This window comes from Bufo bufo, chromosome 6 (genome assembly GCF_905171765.1).
Source record: "Bufo bufo chromosome 6, aBufBuf1.1, whole genome shotgun sequence".
NCBI classification, from domain to species: domain Eukaryota; kingdom Metazoa; phylum Chordata; class Amphibia; order Anura; family Bufonidae; genus Bufo; species Bufo bufo.
Window position 1 is genome coordinate 290,164,471 of NC_053394.1, and position 19,814 is coordinate 290,184,284.

Here is a 19,814-nt window from a genome sequence, read left to right on the forward strand (position 1 = left end):
AGGTCTGCTATGCAATTATCATAAGTTTGCCCACTAATATCAGATGGGCATTTATCTAATGAAACCTGCAAGAATTTATCAACTATCCTGAGTCCCCTGATGAACCAGTCTTTACAACGTCTGGGGAAACGCGTCGGGACAAACTGCTAAAGAAGGGACGAACATCATCAATCCTTACAGGCAGGGTAACATTAGGCGACAGCGAGGGCTTAGCCACCGAGAGGCAGGCAACTGACTGGCAAGAGACACGTGCAGGCAACTGACTGCTATTATTTCACAGTCAAATTTTATTTTATTTTTTTAAATGCAAGCTACTGTGACTCCAGCTATGAGTGGTGGCACTGGGCAAGTGGGCAAAGTATATGCTGTGAGCCTGACACACACGCTGGCAGGCAACTGCAATTAGATTACACAGGAAAAAAAAAAAAAGCAGACTGATGTTCTAGCCCTAAAAAGGGCTTTTCGGGGTGCTGTCCTTACAGCAGAGATCAGATGAGTCTTTCAGGACTGTAGTGGACACTGAATACACTAGCCTAGCTATCGATTTCCCTATTAAATCAGCAGCAGCTACACTGTCCCTCCTCTCACTAAGAATGCAGCTTCCGAATGAATCTAAAATGGATGCTGTCCAGGAGGTGGGAGGGTCTGGGAGGGAGGGTATGATGCTGATTGGCTGGAATGTGTCTGCTGACTGTGAGGTACAGGGTCAAAGTTTACTCAATGATGACGAATAAGGGGCGGACCGAACATCGCATATGTTCGCCCGCCGCGGCGAACGCGAACAAGCTATGTTCGCCGGGAACTGTTCGCCGGCGAATAGTTCGGGACATCTCTATCAAGCATATTCAAGGTGGAGTTCCAGCAGGTCGGGCAGTCACAAATCAGACGTCTGACAGGCAAGCAGTGTCGCTGTTGACGATCTTCTAAAATGGCTAGAGATTTTCCTGGCCTTCCGCAAGACGTCCTGGACCCCAGGGTATTTGGCAACGAATCGCTGCGCGACTAAGTTCAGGACACGGTACGTGTGTCATTTTGCCCTGTTTCAGCGCGCTCAGCAGATTGGCACCATTGTCGCACACCACTTTACCAACTGTCAAATTGAGCGGGGTTAGGGTACTTTCACACTTGCGGCAGAGGATTCCGGCAGGCAGTTCCATCGCTGGAACTGCCTGCCGGATCCATCAAAACGTATGCAAACTGATGGCATTTGTCAGACGTGCTGATACAGAGGATGAGGAGGGTGCAGAAGCGGAAGGCTTAGTGAGCCATTCAACCAACTCTGGTGTGTCCTTTGACGTAATTGCACGCACCTTCTCCAACTTCCCACTTAGGCTCCAGCCTGGTGCACCTGCCCGACCCCTACCACACCTGCAGAATGGCCTGCCTATTCCTTTGCCTATCATTTTTAAAATGACCCTGTGACAGTCCGTATAGAAGTGCAGTATTTGTGGAAGCAGGTATATCGAACCCCTTAATCAGTTTTTTTGGGGGGAAACAGGTATATGACACCAGTTGCAATTAGTTGTTCCAATAGCGTTTATCCCTCTGTATAGCTGTGGTATCGCAGCAGAACCGCACACAACTGCTGCACAATACAAATGCACTATATAGAAATTATATTATAGGTATATCACACCCCTGACTGAACCAGTTTTTTGGGGGGCAACTGGTATATCACACCAGTTGCAATTAGTTGTTCCAATAGTGTTTGTCCCACTGTATAGCTGCGGTAGCGCTGCAGAACCGCACACAACTGCTGCACAATACAAATGCACTATATAGAAATTATATTATAGGTATATCACACCCCTGCCTCAATCAGTTTTTTTGGGGGGGAACTGGTATATCACACCAGTTGCAATTAGTTGTTCCAATAGCATTTGTCCCTCTATATACCTGCAGTATTGCACCAGAACCGCACACAACTGCTGCACAATACAAATGCACTATATAGAAAGTACATTATAGGTATATTACACCCCTGCCTCAATCAGTTTTTTTGGGGGGGCAACGGGTATATCACACCAGTTGCAATTAGTTGTTCCAATAGAGTTTGTCCCTCTGTATAGCTGCAGTATCGCAGCAGAACCGCACACAACTACTGCACAATACAAATGCACTATAATATACTTTCTATGTTAGAAAGTATATTATAAGTATATCACACTCCTAAATATGTCACACCTATCGATAGCACCTCTATACCAGTCCTTAAAAGGACTTTTGTGGCCCTATTAGCTAGAGTTTGGTGTCCCTAACAGTCTGTCCCTGCTCCACACAGCAACCTCTCCCTACACTGGCAAAAGACTGAATGTAAAATGGCGGCCAGATCGGGTTTATTTATAGGGTAGGAGGTGTGTCCATGTGCTGAAAAGTCTCAATTGGCTGTCCTGTCCCACCTGATGGATGTGTCATGGGTCAAAGTTCGGCGCAATGCCAAAGAATATAGCGCTGGCAGACATCGCCACATATTCGCATGTTCGGCGAATCGCGAACTAGCAAAGTTTGCCGCGAAACGATCACCGGCCGTACCGCAAGGCCATCTCTAATTATCTGTACTCAGAGAGTTATTACTGTTGTCTGTGGTGTTACATACGACTGCAGGTGACATCTACAACATTCTCTGTACACGGAGAGTTATCACTGTTATCTGTGGTGATACATAGGACTGCAGGTAACATCTACTACGTTATCTGTACTCAGAGAGTTATGACTGTGTTATCTGTGGTGTTACATAGGACTGCAAGTGATCTACTACATTATCTGTTAAAAGGGGCGTGCCCACAGGCTGGGGGGGGGGCGCAATTTTTCGCTTGCCCCAGGTGCTGGCAACCCACGCTACGCCACTGCACAGAAGTAATACTTCTCACAGTTGGGAATTTGCTACAATGTATGCAGAGTCCATGGAATCCTGTAAGTCAGTTGACTCAAACCAAAATCTACAACCCCTGCGGAAGCTGTAATGGCAGCCATCTTGGCTAGTTGTTGTCCATCTTTCCTAGTAAAAGATAACTAAAAAATTAACTTGGTATTAATGATAGAACAAGAGAAATAAAAAAGGACAGATATTCATATTTTCCAAATTGCCAGTCCCTTTAAGGGTCCATTCGCACGCCCATGTGTGTTTTGCGGATCCACGGATCCGTGGATCCGCAAAACACGGACATCGGTGATGTGAGTTCTGCACATTGCCGGCACTTAATAGAAAATGCCTATTCTTGTCCGCAATTGCCGACAAGAATAGGACATGTTCTATTTTTTTTCGGGATTGGAATAGCGGACCCGGAAGTGCGGATCCGCATTTCCGGATCCGGGCCACACATCGTGCGGCCCCATAGAAATGAATGGGTCCGCAATTATTTTGCGGAACGAAATTGTGGACGTGTGAATAGACCCTAAGAGTGCACAGAGCAGCAATGTCATTGTTTGCCGAATACATGGGAATGAAAGAGCGTAAAGTAATTACAATATCATCAGATTAACCTCTGCAACAGTCAGCCATCTCCGTAAACCATTTGATAATTATCATGTCAATTGTTCCTCTGTTGTATGTTGCAGTACCCCTTCAAGCCCCCCTTTGCATTGGTTTTCACTGTTCTTGGCATTACCCTTTTAAGAACCAGCCGATTCCAAGCTGAGCTACATCTGGGTGATAGGACATATACCAAAGAGAGATCACAACCTAGAAACCCCAAACCTCTGTATTCTGACATCTTTATCAAGGGGAGGTGGGTAGAGTACATGTGAGTGACATTTACATATTCATGTGTGTGGTTGTAGTCTATATCTTGATTTTTACATGTGTGTTTATCTATTTATATCTGTGTACAGTATGTATGTGTATATAGGCATTTGTATGTTTATGTGTGTATGTGTCTGTGTGACTGTATGTATGCATGTGAGCTTATTGATATGTGTGTGTGCGTATGTGCATATTAACCTCCTAACAGTAACATTAAAATTGAAAAAACCCTCTGAAAAATGTCACTTTTCTATTGTAAATTTTTAATATGTGTCCGCAGTACACTCAGGGGACACAATTGCATTTTAACCCCTTAGTGACATAATAAATTTTAGCCTTAAGGACCAATAATATTTTCCCCCTTTGTGTTTACTTTTTTCTTCTAAATTCTTTTTTTTATTTTGTGGGATGAGTTCTGCGTTTTTTAGGAACCATTTTGGGGTATATATAGTGAAGTAAATAACTTTTATTTTTAGGGAGAAAGAAAAACTGAAATTTTAACATTATTTTGTGGAATTTATTTACGGTGTTGATTGTGTGGTAAAAATAACATAACTTTATTATGTGGGCCACTACAATGATGATAATGCCACATTTCTATATACTGTATAATCAGTGATATCTCCTGCTTATCTTGGGCCAATGCTGTCATTTTGGTCTTATATGAAAGCCTGGAATGCCAGCTTTCAAACAAGATCAGGCTTCTAGCTGCTACCAATCAGGAGATATTAGCAGCTAAAGCAGCCCCCCCCCCCCCCTCCAGTTCTGCCTGAGCCCAGCCCAGGAAGAACTGTTAAAGGGGGTCGTCTCACTTCAGCAAATAGCATTAATTATGTCAAGAAAGTTAATACAAGGCACTTACTAATGTATTGTGATTGTCCATATTGTTTCCTTTGCTGGCTGGATTAATTTTTCCATTACATTATACATTTCTCGTTTCTATGGTTATGACCACCCTGCAATCCAGCAGCAGTGGCCATGCTTGCACACTATAGAAATGTAGAAATGTCCCCCTTTTTGAAAACCAAAATATGGTCACCCTAATGTATTCTTAATATATATATTGTAGGAAGGTACAAGGGGTCGTCATTGGTGGTAGGTATGTGTCACCGAGGTTCCTGGCCTCGGTGAAGTAAGAGCCGGTATTTTCATGTGTCAGCGACAACTAATGCTTATTGACACTTTTGCTATTTAGTATGGCTGTAAATAGCTGATCCGGGATGGCTCTTATTGGGAGTAGTCAAAGTCCTGGGTGGGTGACTACTCCCCACGTTCCAGGCTGGGTTTTGACAGCACCTGGCTATCCTTAAAAAGGCAGCTGGGCTCAGCAGCAGAGAACGCCCTGTGTGTTGTCATCTGAGCCCTGTGCTGGGCTGAAAAGCTGAGACCCGTGTGTTGGGAGAGCAGGCCACCTAAAGTCTGCATTTAGACTGCTGGAGGCAGAACCGCCTACAAGGTGATGTTTTTTGTTATGCATGAACTTTCTACTCGGTGTGAACAAACACCAACCATGCAAAGAGTGTTTTTTGTTTGACCTTATGTGTGATTAAACATGGACATTTGAATTACGAACTTGTACTTTGCCTCTGTACTGCACTCGCTTATCCCAACTACCAGAGCGAGTCCCCACAATATATTTATATATATATATATATATATATATATATATATACAGTACAGACCAAAAGTTTGGACACACCTTCTCATTCAAAGAGTTTTCTTTATTTTCATGTCTATGGAAATTGTAGATTCACACTGAAGGCATCAAAACTATGAATTAACACATGTGGAATTATATACATAACAAACAAGTGTGAAACAACTGAAAATATGTCATATTCTAGGTTCTTCAAAGTAGCCACCTTTTGCTTTGATTGCTTTGCACACTCTTGGCATTATATTGATGAGCTTCAAGAGGTAGTCCCCTGAAATGGTTTTCACTTCACAGGTGTGCCCTGTCAGGTTTAATAAGTGGGATTTCTTGCCTTATAAATGGGGTTGGGACCATCAGTTGCGTTGAGGAGAAGTCAGGTGGATACACAGCTGATAGTCCTACTGAATAGACTGTTAGAATTTGTATTATGGCAAGAAAAAAGCAGCTAAGTAAAGAAAAACGAGTGGCCATCATTACTTTAAGAAATGAAGGTCAGTCAGTCAGCCGAAAAATTGGGAAAACTTTGAAAGTAAGGGCTATTTGACCATGAAGGAGAGTGATGGGGTGCTGCGCCAGATGACCTGGCCTCCACAGTCACCGGACCTGAACCCAATCGAGATGGTTTGGGGTGAGCTGGACCGCAGAGTGAAGGCAAAAGGGCCAACAAGTTCTAAGCATCTCTGGGAACTCCTTCAAGACTGTTGGAAGACCATTTCAGGGGACTACCTCTTGAAGCTCATCAAGAGAATGCCAAGAGTGTGCAAAGCAGTAATCAAAGCAAAAGGTGGCTACTTTGAAGAACCTAGAATATGACATATTTTCAGTTGTTTCACACTTGTTTGTTATGTATATAATTCCACATGTGTTAATTCATAGTTTTGATGCCTTCAGTGTGAATCTACCATTTTCATAGTCATGAAAATAAAGAAAACTCTTTGAATGAGAAGGTGTGTCCAAACTTTTGGTCTGTACTGTATATATCTATATATATATATATATATATATATATATATACTGTATATATAACTGCATGTAGCAAGTCTCTATGTGCACATGCCTGTATGTAATGTGTGTGCACATGTGTGTAACAATTGTGTGTCTGCATGCAATGAACATGCATATGTAAGTGTATAGGTTAGTGTACAAGCCTATATAGACATATGTGAGTGTGTATTTGTCTGATGTGAGTGTGTATGTATGTAGTGGATGTTTGCGCCTGTATTTTTAGTATGTAAGGGTACGACGACATGGCACAGTCATGTTGTGATCATACTGCAGTTAGGGAATGCATGCGGCTGACTACATACGATTACCTCATGCTTTTAAGGTGCGGTTTTTGCCTGTGATCATTTATGGACTGTTGTTTGAACTTGTTCATTTTCGTAATTCTTTAGCGTTCTGATTAACTTCAAACAATGACACGTGGTAAAATATCTTAAACATATACTGCAAGTAGATGATCAACTGTATACCCCATGCGCAGGGGCGTAACTACCATAGCGGCAAACTATGCGACTGCCATGGGGCCCAGGGCAAGAGGGGGCCCAGTCTTAGTTGGGATTATCTCCTCTTCTACTGGGGGTGAAAATTTGGTCAGGACTCTACCCCCTAAAGGAACAACTTTTAGCAAATGAAGCAGTGGAAAAAATGGCCTCTTTCACACGGCGTGTGCCCCGTTGCCGTATTGCGGACCACATTTGCGGATCCGCAATACACGGGTGCCGTTCCGTGGGCATTCCGCATCACGGATGCGGACCCATTCACTTCAATAGGTCTGCAAATCCGGAGATGCGGAATGGTGCGGAACAGAAGCACGGAATGGAACCCTACGGAAGCACTATGGAGTGCAATGCACGAGCACAGTGCAGTGCAATGCACGAGCACAGTCCGTGGGGCAGCCGCAGTGGATAGCGGACCCATTCACTTAAATGGGTCCGCGATCCAGCCGTTCCGCAAAAAGATAGGACATGTTCTATCTTTTTGCGGAACGGCCGGATCGCGGACCCATTCAAGTGAATGGGTCTGCGATCCGCTGCGGCGGCCCCACGGACTGTGCTCGTGCATTGCGGCCCGCATTTTGCGGGCCGCAGCATGACCATGGGGTGCACACGCCGTATGAAAGAGGCCTAAATGTGTGTATTCAGACATCAGTATTTTAGCACGGTCTGTGGGTCAGTGTTTTTAGCACGAATGCATGCTCTATTTTGTTCGTGTTCACGGATCCATCACGTCCATTATAGTTTATGGGTTCGTGAAAACCACGGATGCAACACGGATGCCATCCGTGTTGCATCCGTGTTTCACAGATCATTAGGAAGAGATGCTTTGAAAAAAAAAATTCAGCTGTTCAGTGTCAGTGAAACACGGATGCAACACGGACAGCAAAAAACGGACCCACGGATCTGTCACGGGAGAAAACACGGATTGAACACGGTCCGTGTTACCACTGATCCAAAACTGACACGGACGTCTGCATGCGGCATAAAGAACAGCACTATGGGGGAAAGTTATGAAGACCAGCGTTTTCTCAAGACCTTGAGAGAATGCGCTTAATTTATGACGGCATAAACTAAAGCGTCACCTTATTGTCTTTCCTATATAGAAATGGCCGCACTGGCACCTCACCAGATACACCACATAGGTGCTCCTACATGTTATCAAACTAGTTACCTTGTGATAAATCCCCCCAAAATTAAGGAACTTGCTCTGGGAATTATACTTACAAAAAGTGCAGTTCTCACACCTAAAATTGCCCTTAGGTCTCCTGTCTTGCAGCCAATTACTGTTTCTTTCTTCTACATATCGGCTTCTCACCAATCTATCCTTTATGGCAGGTATGGTCAACCTGCGGCTCTCCAGCTGTTGTAAAACTACAACTCCCACCATGCCCTGCTGTAGGCTGATAGTTGTAGGTAGTCTAGGCATGCTGGGAGTTGTAGTTTTGCAACAGCTGGAGAGCTTCTGGTTGGCCATCCCTGCTTTATGGTATTTCTCCATCTGAATGTCACTAATGGTTTATTCTTCGTGTACTCCATTAGACTGCTATCGTTTTTTAGGATGTCCCATCTATTGTATATCGCCCTCCGTATGGTACCTGTCATAGGGCTATACTTAGAAGAGAACGCAAACCTCTTTTGATCATCACTTCTGCTCCCTCTTCTTTTTTGCCACTAACAAGTCTCGTTGGGAGAACTCCCCCGCTTTCCTCATAGCTGTATCAAGGGCCTCATTGGGGTATCCTCTATCTAGGAGGCGTTCTTTTAATTCTAGGGCTTGTGTCTTATATCCCTCCTCAGTTCGCGGTTCGCCCAGCGGTTGTTTCGCGGAGAACTTTGCTCGTTCGCGATTTGCCGAACATGCGAGCATATGTCGATATTCGCACGCGCCATATTTTTTTGCATAGCACCGAACTTTGACCCATGACACATCCATCAGGTGGGACAGGACAGCCAATTGCGACGTTTCAGCACATGGACACACCCCCTATCCTATAAATAAACCCGATCTGGCAGCCCTTTTACATTCTGTTTTTTGCCAGTGTAGGGAGTGGTTGCTGTGTGGAGCAGGGACAGACTGTTAGTGACACCAAATGCTACCTAATAGGGCCACAAAAGTCCTTTTAAGAACTGGTATAGGTGTGCTATCAATAGGTGTGACATACTGAGGGGTGTGATATACCTATAATATACCTTCTAACATAGAAAGTATATTATAGTGCATTTGTATTGTGCAGCAGTTGTGTGCCATTCTGCTGCGATACTGCAGCTAGATAGAGGGACAAACGCTATTGGAATAAGTAATTGCAACAGGTGTGATATAACTGTTGCCCCCCCCAAAAAAACTGATAGATGGGTGTGATATACCGATAATATACCTTCTAACATAGAAAGTATATTATAGTGGATTTGTATTGTGCAGCAGTTGTGTGCGGTTCTGCTGAGATACCGCAGCTAGATAGAGGGACAAACGCTATTGGAATAACTAATTGCAACTGGTGTTATATACCTGTTTGCCCCCCCAAAAAAATCTGATTGAGGGGTGTGATATACCTATAATATACCTTCTAACATAGAAAGTACAGTATATTATAGTGCATTTGTATTGTGCAGCAGTTGTGTGCAGTTCTGCTGAGATACCGCAGCTAGATAGAGGGTCAAACACTATTGGAATAAGTAATTGAAACAGGTGTTATATACCTGTTGCCCCCCAAAAATACTGATAGAGGGGTGTGATATACCTATAATATACTTTCTAACATAGAAATTATATTATAGTGCATTTGTATTGTGCAGTAGTTGTGTGCGGTTCTGCTGAGATACCGCAGCTATATAGAGGGACAAACGCTATTCAAATAACTTATTGCAACTTGCGCGATATACCTGTTGCCCCCCAAAAAACAGATTAATAGGTGCGATATACATGCTTCCACAAAATACTGATTGTGGGGTGTGATACACCGGCTTCCACAAAATATTGATTGAGGGGTGTGATACACCAGCTTCCAACAATTATAGATTGAGGCCTGCGATACACCAGCTTCCACCAAATATTGATTAAGGGGTTTGATATACCAGCTTCCAACAAATACTCATTATTGGGTTCTATATAACTGTTTCCACAAAATACTGATACAGGGTATTGATATACCGGCTTCCACCAAATATTGATTGAGGCCTGCGATACAACGGCTTCCACCAAATATTGATTAAGGGGTTTGATTTACCAGCTTCCAGCAAATACTCATTATTGGGTTCTATATACCTGTTTCCACAAAATACTGAAAGAGGTGATTGATATACCGGCTTCCACAAAATATTGATTGAGGTTGAGGCTTTCGATACACCAGCTTCCACCAAATATTAAGGGGTTTGATTTACCAGCTTCCAGCAAATACTCATTAAGGGGTTCTATATACCTGTTTCCACAAAATACTAATAGAGGGCATTGATATACCGGCTTCCACCAAATATTGATTGAGGCCTGTGATACACCAGCTTCCACCAAATATTGATTAAGGGATTTGATATACCGGCTTCTAGCAAATACTCAATAAGAGGTTCTTTATACCTGTTTCCACAAAATACTGATAGAAGGGATTGATATACCGTCTTCCACCAAATATTGATTAAGGGGTTTGATTTACCGGCTTCCAGCAAATACTCATTATTGGGTTCTATATACCTTTATCCATAAAATACTGATACATGGTATTGATATACCAGCTTCCATCAAATATTTATTGAGGCCTGCGATACACCAGCTTCCCAAAAATACTGATTAAGGGATTTGATTTACCAGCTTCCAGCAAATACTCATTATTGGGTTCTATATACCTGTTTCCACAAAATACTGATAGAGGGTATTGATATGCTGGCTTCCACCAAATATTGATTGAGGCCTGCGATACACCGGCTTCCACCATTTATTGATTAAGGGGTTTTATTTACCAGCTTCCAGCAAATACTCATTATTGGGTTCTATATACCTGTTTCCGCAAAATACTGATAGAGGTAAATTGATATACCGGCTTCTACAAAATATTGATTGAGGCCTGCGATATACCTACTTCCACAAATACTGCTCTTCTATAGAGACTTTGTCACAGGGTAATTTTGAAATTGACAGGCAGAGGAAGAGGCAGGCAAATCCGCAGGGGTGGTAGGGGTAGGGCAGGTGCACCAGGCCGGAGCCTAAGTGGGAAGTTTGAGAAGGTAAGTGCGATTATGTCAAAGGAAGCACCAGAGTTGGCTAAGTGGCTCACTCAGCCTTTCGTTTCTGCACCCTCCTCATCCTCTGTATCAGCACCCTCCTCACTCTCTGCTGTGTGCACCACCAAAGACACCACCACCACCATAGCCCCTCCACTCGAGTGAGAGGAATTATTTTCCCATCCATTCCCAGACCTTACCGATGCGCAGCTATTCTTGGCATCAGATGAGGAAGAGGAGGTAGCAACGGCCGCCACTCAGCGGTCTGACGACAGTACCCAGGTCAGCCCAAGGAGGGTGGTCCCCGCTGTTGCTGTCTACTGCAAGATCTCTAATGTCAGTGGTGGTAAAGGTGACGATGATGGCGTGTCGATGGATGTCACGTGGGTGCCCATAAAAGAGGAGGGGAGTTCAGAGGGAGAGACAGAGCAGCAGATAGTAAGGAGAAGGAGGAGAAGCAGGCAAAATTCGCATTGCACAGGAGACAAAAAGCAGACTGCAAATGTATCTGGAGCGAGCTATACACCACGCACGGTCACATCTGGCGCTCCCAAGATGTCGCCACATGGCTACGCAGGGTGGGCTTTTTTTGACGTGTCAGCTGCTGACAATAGTGTTGCCATCTGCAGCCTTTGCTGTCAACGCATTAGTCGCGGTAAACCCAACACTCACCTAGGGACGACCGCCTTAAGAACATGGTTATAAAGGAAAATAATAGTATTAGCTTTTTCAGATCTGAGTTTTCACGAAAACTCAGATCCGACAGTATATTCTAACACAGAGGCGTTCACATGGTAATGGGGACGCTTCAAGTTAGAATATACTAAGAACTGTGTACATAACTGCCCCCTGCTGCCTGGCAGCACCCGATCTCTTACAAGGGGCTGTGATCCGCACAATTAACCCCTCAGGTGCCGCACCTGAGGGGTTAATTGTGCGGATCACAGCCCCCTGTAAGAGATCAGGTGCTACCAGGCAGCAGGGGGCCAGATCCCTCCCTCCCTCCCCAGTATTAAAATCATTGGTGGCCAGTGCGGCCCCCCCACCGCCCCTATTAAAATCATTGGTGGTCAGTGCGGCCCCCCCTATTAAAATAATTGGTGTCCAGTGTGGCCTCCCCTCTCCCCCCCCACCCCTAATTAAAATCATTGGTGGCAGTGGCCACAGGTTAACAACCCCCCTCCCCCCCATCATTGGTGGCAGCGGAGCGGCAGTTCCGATCGGAGTCCCAGTTTAATCGATGGGGCTCCGATCGGTTACCATGGAAGCCAGGACACTACTGCAGTCCTGGCTGCCATGGTTACTTAGCACTTTTAGCAGCATTATACTTACTTGCGCTGTCTGTGGCCGGCCGGGCGCTCCTCCTACTGGTAAGTGACAGGTCTGTGCTATAAGCAATGCGCAGCACAGACCTTTCACTTACCAGTAGGAGGAGCGCCGGCCGCCCACAGACAGCGCATGTAAGTATAATGCTGCTGAAAGTGCTAAGTAACCATGGCAGCCAGGACTGCAGTAGCGTCCTGGCTGCCATAGTAACCGATCGGAGCCCCAGCGATTAAACTGGCACTCCGATCGGAACTGCCGCTCCGCTGCCACCAATGATGGGGGGGAGGGGGGTTGTTAACCAATGATTTTAATTAGGGGGGGAAGGGGAGGCCGCACTGGACACCAATGATTTTAATAGGGGGTGGGTGGGCCGCACTAACCACCAATGATTTTAATAGGGGGTGGAGCGGCCGCACTAGCCACCAATGATTTTAATGGGGGGGCCGCACTGGCCACCAATGATTTTAATACTGGGGAGGGAGGGGGGCCGCACTGGCCACCAATGATTTTAATACTGAGGAGGGAGGGGGGTCTGGCCCCCTGCTGCCTGGCAGCACATGATCTCTTACAGGGGGCTGTGAGCCGCACAATTAACCCCTCAGGTGTGGCTCACAGCCCCCTGTAGGAGATCAGGTGCTGCCAGGCAGCAGGGGGCCGTTATGTCCACAGTTCTCAGTATATTCTAACTTGAAGCGTCCCCATCACTATGGGAACGCCTCTGTGTTACAATATACTGTCATATCTGAGTGTTCACGATCTAACTCAAATCCGATGGTATATTCTAACATAGAAGCGTTCCCATGGTGATGGGGACGCTTCAAGTTAAAATATACCATCGGATTGGAGAAAACTCCGATCCGATGGTATATTAATATTACCCGAACACCGAACCCAAACTTTTACTGAAATGTTCGGGTTAGGGTGCCGAACACCGTAAAATTCGGTACGAACCCAAACTTTACAGTTCAGGTTCGCTCAACCCAAATTATGACCTGACGCTGTTTGCAGTCAGGTCACAGTGCAACACAGACCTGGAAAAATCAGGGAGCAGAGAATGCAGGAAGAACAGCTGGATGTGCAAAGTGGCAGCGCCGTCTGGAAGGTTAGTTCATGTAATTATTTTTTTGTCTTATATGAGGGTTCGATTTGAGGTGTGATCTGGGGGACTGATATGGGGGTCTGATCTGAGATCTGATGAAGATTGGGTGGTCTGATTTGAGGTCTGATGAAAAATCTTTTTTCTGGTTTTCCTCCTAAAAAAAACGTGGTACGTCATATAATCCGGTGTGTCTTATAAAGTGAAAAATACGGTACTCACCTAACTCGTTTGTGATGCAGGCTACAATCCTCTTCCAGCACGCAGCCTGAGTTGACAGTTTATCGGCTTAAGTGTCGCATCCTGAGGACGGCAATACAGTTGTATAGTTGGCATCCACACATTTCGGGGGCCCTGGAAAAAATCTCCGGAGGCCCAAGCCTAGTGACACACCTGGAGGTCAAGTTTCCTGATGCAGTTTTGAAAGCCATAACTAGGAATTAATTATAAAAAGAGTTGTATCTGTCCTTTATACTTTCTTACCTTTTATGATCCTTTCCTGATTTTGGTTTCCAAAACTATATCCGGAAACCTGACCCTGTGGGCAGACCCTTTTGTGCATTAATTGGTGACAGACAACAAGTCTTGAAGTAGCATGCCCAGGAGGAGTGACTGAAGGGTGGAGTGGTAGTGGCTATGAAAATAATAGTTGTGCACACGTATCATAGTGGCTGTCCTCACACTGATACCCCCTAGGGTCATGCATTGACAGGAGGGTGCAACCTTTTCTTTCCTCAGAGTACACCATGATTTTGGAGTTCCTGCTTGGTGGTAGTTGGGGTGCGCTTGATGTTAAGTGTTGTTCTGGGTGCAAGGTAGGAAGTTGTAGGTACAGTAGCCGACATATGGTGCAGTGAGTGACCAAACCAGTTGTAGTAAATAAATAAGTCTCTCTTTACTAAAGTTCCTCCCTAATAGCAATGCATGGATAGCAGCAATGATAGGGGTTGTGGTACTCCATCTCTCTGTCTTTCTAAAGTCTTTCTGCAGAACCTAAGCATGCAGCTGAAGTTCTTATAAATGTTATTCCCTGGCTGAAGTTAATATAAACATCTGGTCCATCTTCAAGCAACTAAAAGGGGTGGAGTAAAGGTGCTACCCCTGACTTATCCATACAATACTGTTGGGTATACAATTACAATAAATTAGAACATTTCAATTAGCAATGCAACATTACAGTTAGCCCTTTTACAGTAACCCTATTCTGGGGTGCTGCATCTGCTTTCTCCATGAAATCAGAATTCTGGAGCAATTTTTGTTTTAGACCTCTCCATTCCTCTGTTATTCGCTCTGGAACTGTATGAATAAAGGGCAGCTGATTGTTAGCATGACTATTATCAATGGGGTTTGCCATTACATAATCTTATAGTGTCCACAGCAGACAGGGTCAGGCTGCAGGGATACTCCCTAATGACATGTTGTCAGATTATTCATGTATTTCCAGGGGCAATAAATTCACATATTTATTAAAACAGACATGTCAGGAGCTGTTTGGCTTAAACATCCCTTATTGGGACATTCCAACTAAAGCCAGCTAAACTACCAGCATTTCTGTGGATACCACCAAACACCCTGTATCGTAGAACAGGTGTCTCTAGACCCCTGTCATCCCAATCGGTAGGAGTCCCAGAGGTCAGGGTCCCATATATTCAACATTTAAGGCTTATTGTGTGGTATATCTAGATCACTCTGTGATATTCCAAGAACAAACAAATGCCCAGTAGATGACATAATCCCGTTGGCTTTGATCAGAGACTTCCATGATATTCCAAAAGCCATTATTTTATTTGATACAATGGCCTATGAGGTGGATTAAAATTTAGGTGGAAACAGAAATGTATGTTCTGGCTCATTACTGAAAATTTGGACCTCTTCATGTTAAGGCTTTGGTGGGAATCCCAACTCAAAAAACCAACCAGGAACATATCTAAGTGGCATAAAATCTCTAGCTGATGGGAGTTGGGTAGAATAGCTGCCACCCAAACAATCATTATAAAGTCATGGGCTGTCTGTGTAATACACAGATGTTCACAGTTCCTCCAGGCCATGTATTATAATGCACCTTAGCTAAATGCATTAGAAGAGGTTTGAGCTGTAATACCACAGTCTATGGATGAGGGTTGCCTTGTTCTCTACAAACCCTTTAAAGGTACCTGTTGGCCGAACACATATTCAGCTATCTCTCCCAACTCCCCCATACACATACATGCTTGTTTTTGCTTCCTACCTCTGACAGAAGCTTCTCTCCTGGGAGAACAAAAGGATTGGGCGTACTAAGAGGTAGTCCATGAGGCACTGCAGAGGAGAGCTGGTGTGCAAGGCTTCATGGGATATTTAGTGGCCACTACATAAGTCCTGGGATAGGGGAATGTGTTCTTTTGTTCACTTTTTCTTTTTGCTATTCAGGAAACCTCTTTAATTCTCAGCCCCATAATATTCCGTGGACCCAGCTGCCACTACATTGTTATCCAATCTAAAGTAATAAATGTCTTAATAAATATGTCAAATATTTTCTTTACTCCTAGGAGTCTCCTGTGATATTCTCCCAAGATATAGTCTGGCCCTTGTCTTCAATATCTATTGAGGTCTCAATGCCTGTCGCTGTCCCATCCATCAACTCTGACTCTGGTAAGTTACAGACACAAATAGTTATTTGTGGCAGGCGCAGCACTATGAAGTGCCTTTTGCACTGTGGCATTAGAAGAATTTTGATATCTCTGACTTTTTAGTTTAACCAGACTGTCTATTACTGTGTAATTCCTCTAGCGCCGTTCTATGGAAACAGTAGGCTTAAAGAGCACACCAAATGCTTGAAATAACTTCTTTATTAACTTCAACTTTTCTTCATATAACACTGCCGCCTCTGCAGCAGATAGTCCATGTACAGAACACGTGTTAAAAAGGTATCACAAAATGGCAGTATGTATAAGATGGTGGTTCAACTGTTCAATCTTGTCATTCAACCTAAAATGGTGGATATATTTCTCTTTTGAGTATCTGTACTTTCATTTTAAGTTATTTAAGCACTTTATGATCTCTCTGAGAGGTATATCTGAGGTCTAATAGTTCACTTGCTGAATTTGGTCGTAAATTGCAGTATGCAGTTAGCATGCAGTAACTATTTGCAGATTGGTTGAGTATGATCTGATATGGTTGTATGCAATTTGGATTGCAATATGGAATTTGAATTTGGATTGTCAACTTTGTAGTTTGCAATTGGTGGAACTGTAAGTAAACACACATATAACTGGGTCAGTATACAGTTCTAATCACTATATTTACAGTAGGAACATTATATAACTGTTTTAAATACCTATTTTGTCCTTTTTGCTTCCATAAAACACAGCTCTTAGTGGAGTGAATGTCTGTTCAGCTTCTCTCCTCTGGTCTCATGATTCTAGCAGCTCCTGCTACGGGAATTTCCCACACAAGCTGTGTGTGAGGCTGGCTGTGCTTGGTTAAAACTGTTGGGCTGTGTGAGGCTGGCTAGGATTGGGCAAGACTCCTGCTTAGCAACAACAGTTTATGCTTTCTGTTGTCTGCTGTGTCATTGAACTTACCTCACATTCTTATAATGAATCTTAAGGCATATTATCTTTTCTGCTTCTGTGAACACAATATACACTGCGTGCAGAATTATTAGGCAAATGAGTATTTTGACCACATCATCCTCTTTATGCATGTTGTCTTACTCCAAGCTGTATAGGCTCGAAAGCCTACTACCAATTAAGCATATTAGGTGATGTGCATCTCTGTAATGAGAAGGGGTGTGGTCTAATGACATCAACACCCTATATTAGGTGTGCATAATTATTAGGCAACTTCCTTTCCTTTGGCAAAATGGGTCAAAAGAAGGACTTGACAGGCTCAGAAAAGTCAAAAATAGTGAGATATCTTGCAGAGGGATGCAGCACTCTTAAAATTGCAAAGCTTCTGAAGCGTGATCATCGAACAATCAAGCGTTTCATTCAAAATAGTCAACAGGGTCGCAAGAAGCGTGTGGAAAAACCAAGGCGCAAAATAACTGCCCATGAACTGAGAAAAGTCAAGCGTGCAGCTGCCAAGATGCCACTTGCCACCAGTTTGGCCATATTTCAGAGCTGCAACATCACAGGAGTGCCCAAAAGCACAAGGTGTGCAATACTCAGAGACATGGCCAAGGTAAGAAAGGCTGAAAGACGACCACCACTGAACAAGACACACAAGCTGAAACGTCAAGAAATATCTCAAGACTGATTTTTCTAAGGTTTTATGGACTGATGAAATGAGAGTGAGTCTTGATGGGCCAGATGGATGGGCCCGTGGCTGGATTGGTAAAGGGCAGAGAGCTCCAGTCCGACTCAGACGCCAGCAAGGTGGAGGTGGAGTACTGGTTTGGGCTGGTATCATCAAAGATGAGCTTGTGGGGCCTTTTCGGGTTGAGGATGGAGTCAAGCTCAACTCCCAGTCCTACTGCCAGTTTCTGGAAGACACCTTCTTCAAGCAGTGGTACAGGAAGAAGTCTGCATCCTTCAAGAAAAACATGATTTTCATGCAGGACAATGCTCCATCACACGCGTCCAAGTACTCCACAGCGTGGCTGGCAAGAAAGGGTATAAAAGAAGAAAATCTAATGACATGGCCTCCTTTTTCACCTGATCTGAACCCCATTGAGAACCTGTGGTCCATCATCAAATGTGAGATTTACAAGGAGGGAAAACAGTACACCTCTCTGAACAGTGTCTGGAAGGCTGTGGTTGCTGCTGCACGCAATGTTGATGGTGAACAGATCAAAACACTGACAGAATCCATGGATGGCAGGCTTTTGAGTGTCCTTGCAAAGAAAGGTGGCTATATTGGTCACTGATTTGTTTTTGTTTTGTTTTTGAATGTCAGAAATGTATATTTGTGAATGTTGAGATGTTATATTGGTTTCACTGGTAAAAATAAATAATTGAAATGGGTATATATTTGTTTTTTGTTAAGTTGCCTAATAATTATGCACAGTAATAGTCACCTGCACACACAGATATTCCCCTAAAATAGCTAAAACTAAAAACAAACTAAAAACTACTTCCAAAAATATTCAGCTTTGATATTAATGAGTTTTTTGGGTTCATTGAGAACATGGTTGTTGTTCAATAATAAAATTAATCCTCAAAAATACAACTTGCCTAATAATTCTGCACTCCCTGTATATATACCGTAACAGTTTTTATGACATATACATGAAGTTACTGTAAATAACTTTGCTTTTGTCTTTAACACACAAACATAGGAACTGTATTAAGGTTATTGGCAGGTCTAGTTGTATAAACATATAAGCTATGTTAGCAACCTAGAACAGTTCTTAGCTGGCCAGCTACAGTATTCAAATTGGCAAGAGATTCTGACAGGGACATGGTGGCCTGATCACAGCCTCAATAAAAAAAAAAATTATAATCAGTGTCAGATATACTGTATGCTGAAGGATTTATATGACCATTTACTAAATCAAATTGTGTCACTAATTAGAGATGAGTGAACTTAAAAAATTTGATTCTGAACCAATTCGCCCATGTGATTTCAATCAAGTCTGAATATATACTACCCAAATCAAAAGAAGATTGCCTGGAAAAGTCTCATGGGGAGATTTATCAAAACTAGCTTACAGGAAAACTGGCTTAGTTGCCCATAGCAACCAATCAGATTTCACCTTTCATTTTTCAGAGCTCCTTTAGAAAATGAAAGGTGGAATCTGATTGGTTGCTATGGGCAACTAAGCCAGTATTCCTTTCTACATATTATTTTGAATCAAATCAAACTAAATTCAGATTTTTTTTTAGGATTAGAAATGTTAGAAAAACTCAGGTTCGAATTTCCATATTTTACAATTGATTATATTTCCATAAAGGCTGTAAAAATAGTTGCTCCCAATTATTTTAAATTTTTCTGGTTGTCCCACGACTGAATATTTACAGAGAACAAATAGTGCTCCTGTATGTCACTCCTTGGTGTTCTTTTGACTTCTACCTAATGTGGCTTCTAGTGCACATTGACCAGCCTGAACCATAGCAGGAATCACTCCGCTGCCCATGTATAAAGGGATACAGACAGTCTCACTGTGCAGGGGCGGGCTGACCATAGACCTTACAGGGAAGTTTCCCAATGGGTCACTTACCCAGGGGGGCCACCAAAGCCCTCCTCTCTGCTGCCGACACTCAATTATCCGGCCAGCACAGCACATACCCTCCTGAATTCAACAGGTGTGACCCAAATCTCACTGTCTAAGCCCCATGCTCCATATCTTAATTAGAGATAACTGGAGAA

The 19,814-nt window shown here is 43.5% G+C and overlaps 1 protein-coding gene across 2 annotated transcripts in view; it reads left to right on the plus strand.

Moving 5' to 3' along the window:
• Positions 1 to 3,627: 3,627 nt before the first annotated feature.
• MPP2 (membrane palmitoylated protein 2) overlaps positions 3,628 to 19,814 on the plus strand; it is a 44,097-nt gene continuing 27,910 nt past the window's right edge. Inside the window, exons 1-2 of one of the 2 annotated variants that reach the window (XM_040437677.1) lie at positions 3,628 to 3,743; positions 16,052 to 16,154. In XM_040437677.1, the coding sequence (XP_040293611.1) occupies positions 16,118 to 16,154 (37 nt within the window). In that variant the 5' untranslated portion in view covers positions 3,628 to 3,743; positions 16,052 to 16,117. The remainder of the gene's footprint in view (positions 3,744 to 16,051; positions 16,155 to 19,814) is intronic. The other variant, XM_040437676.1, reaches the window with a different exon arrangement.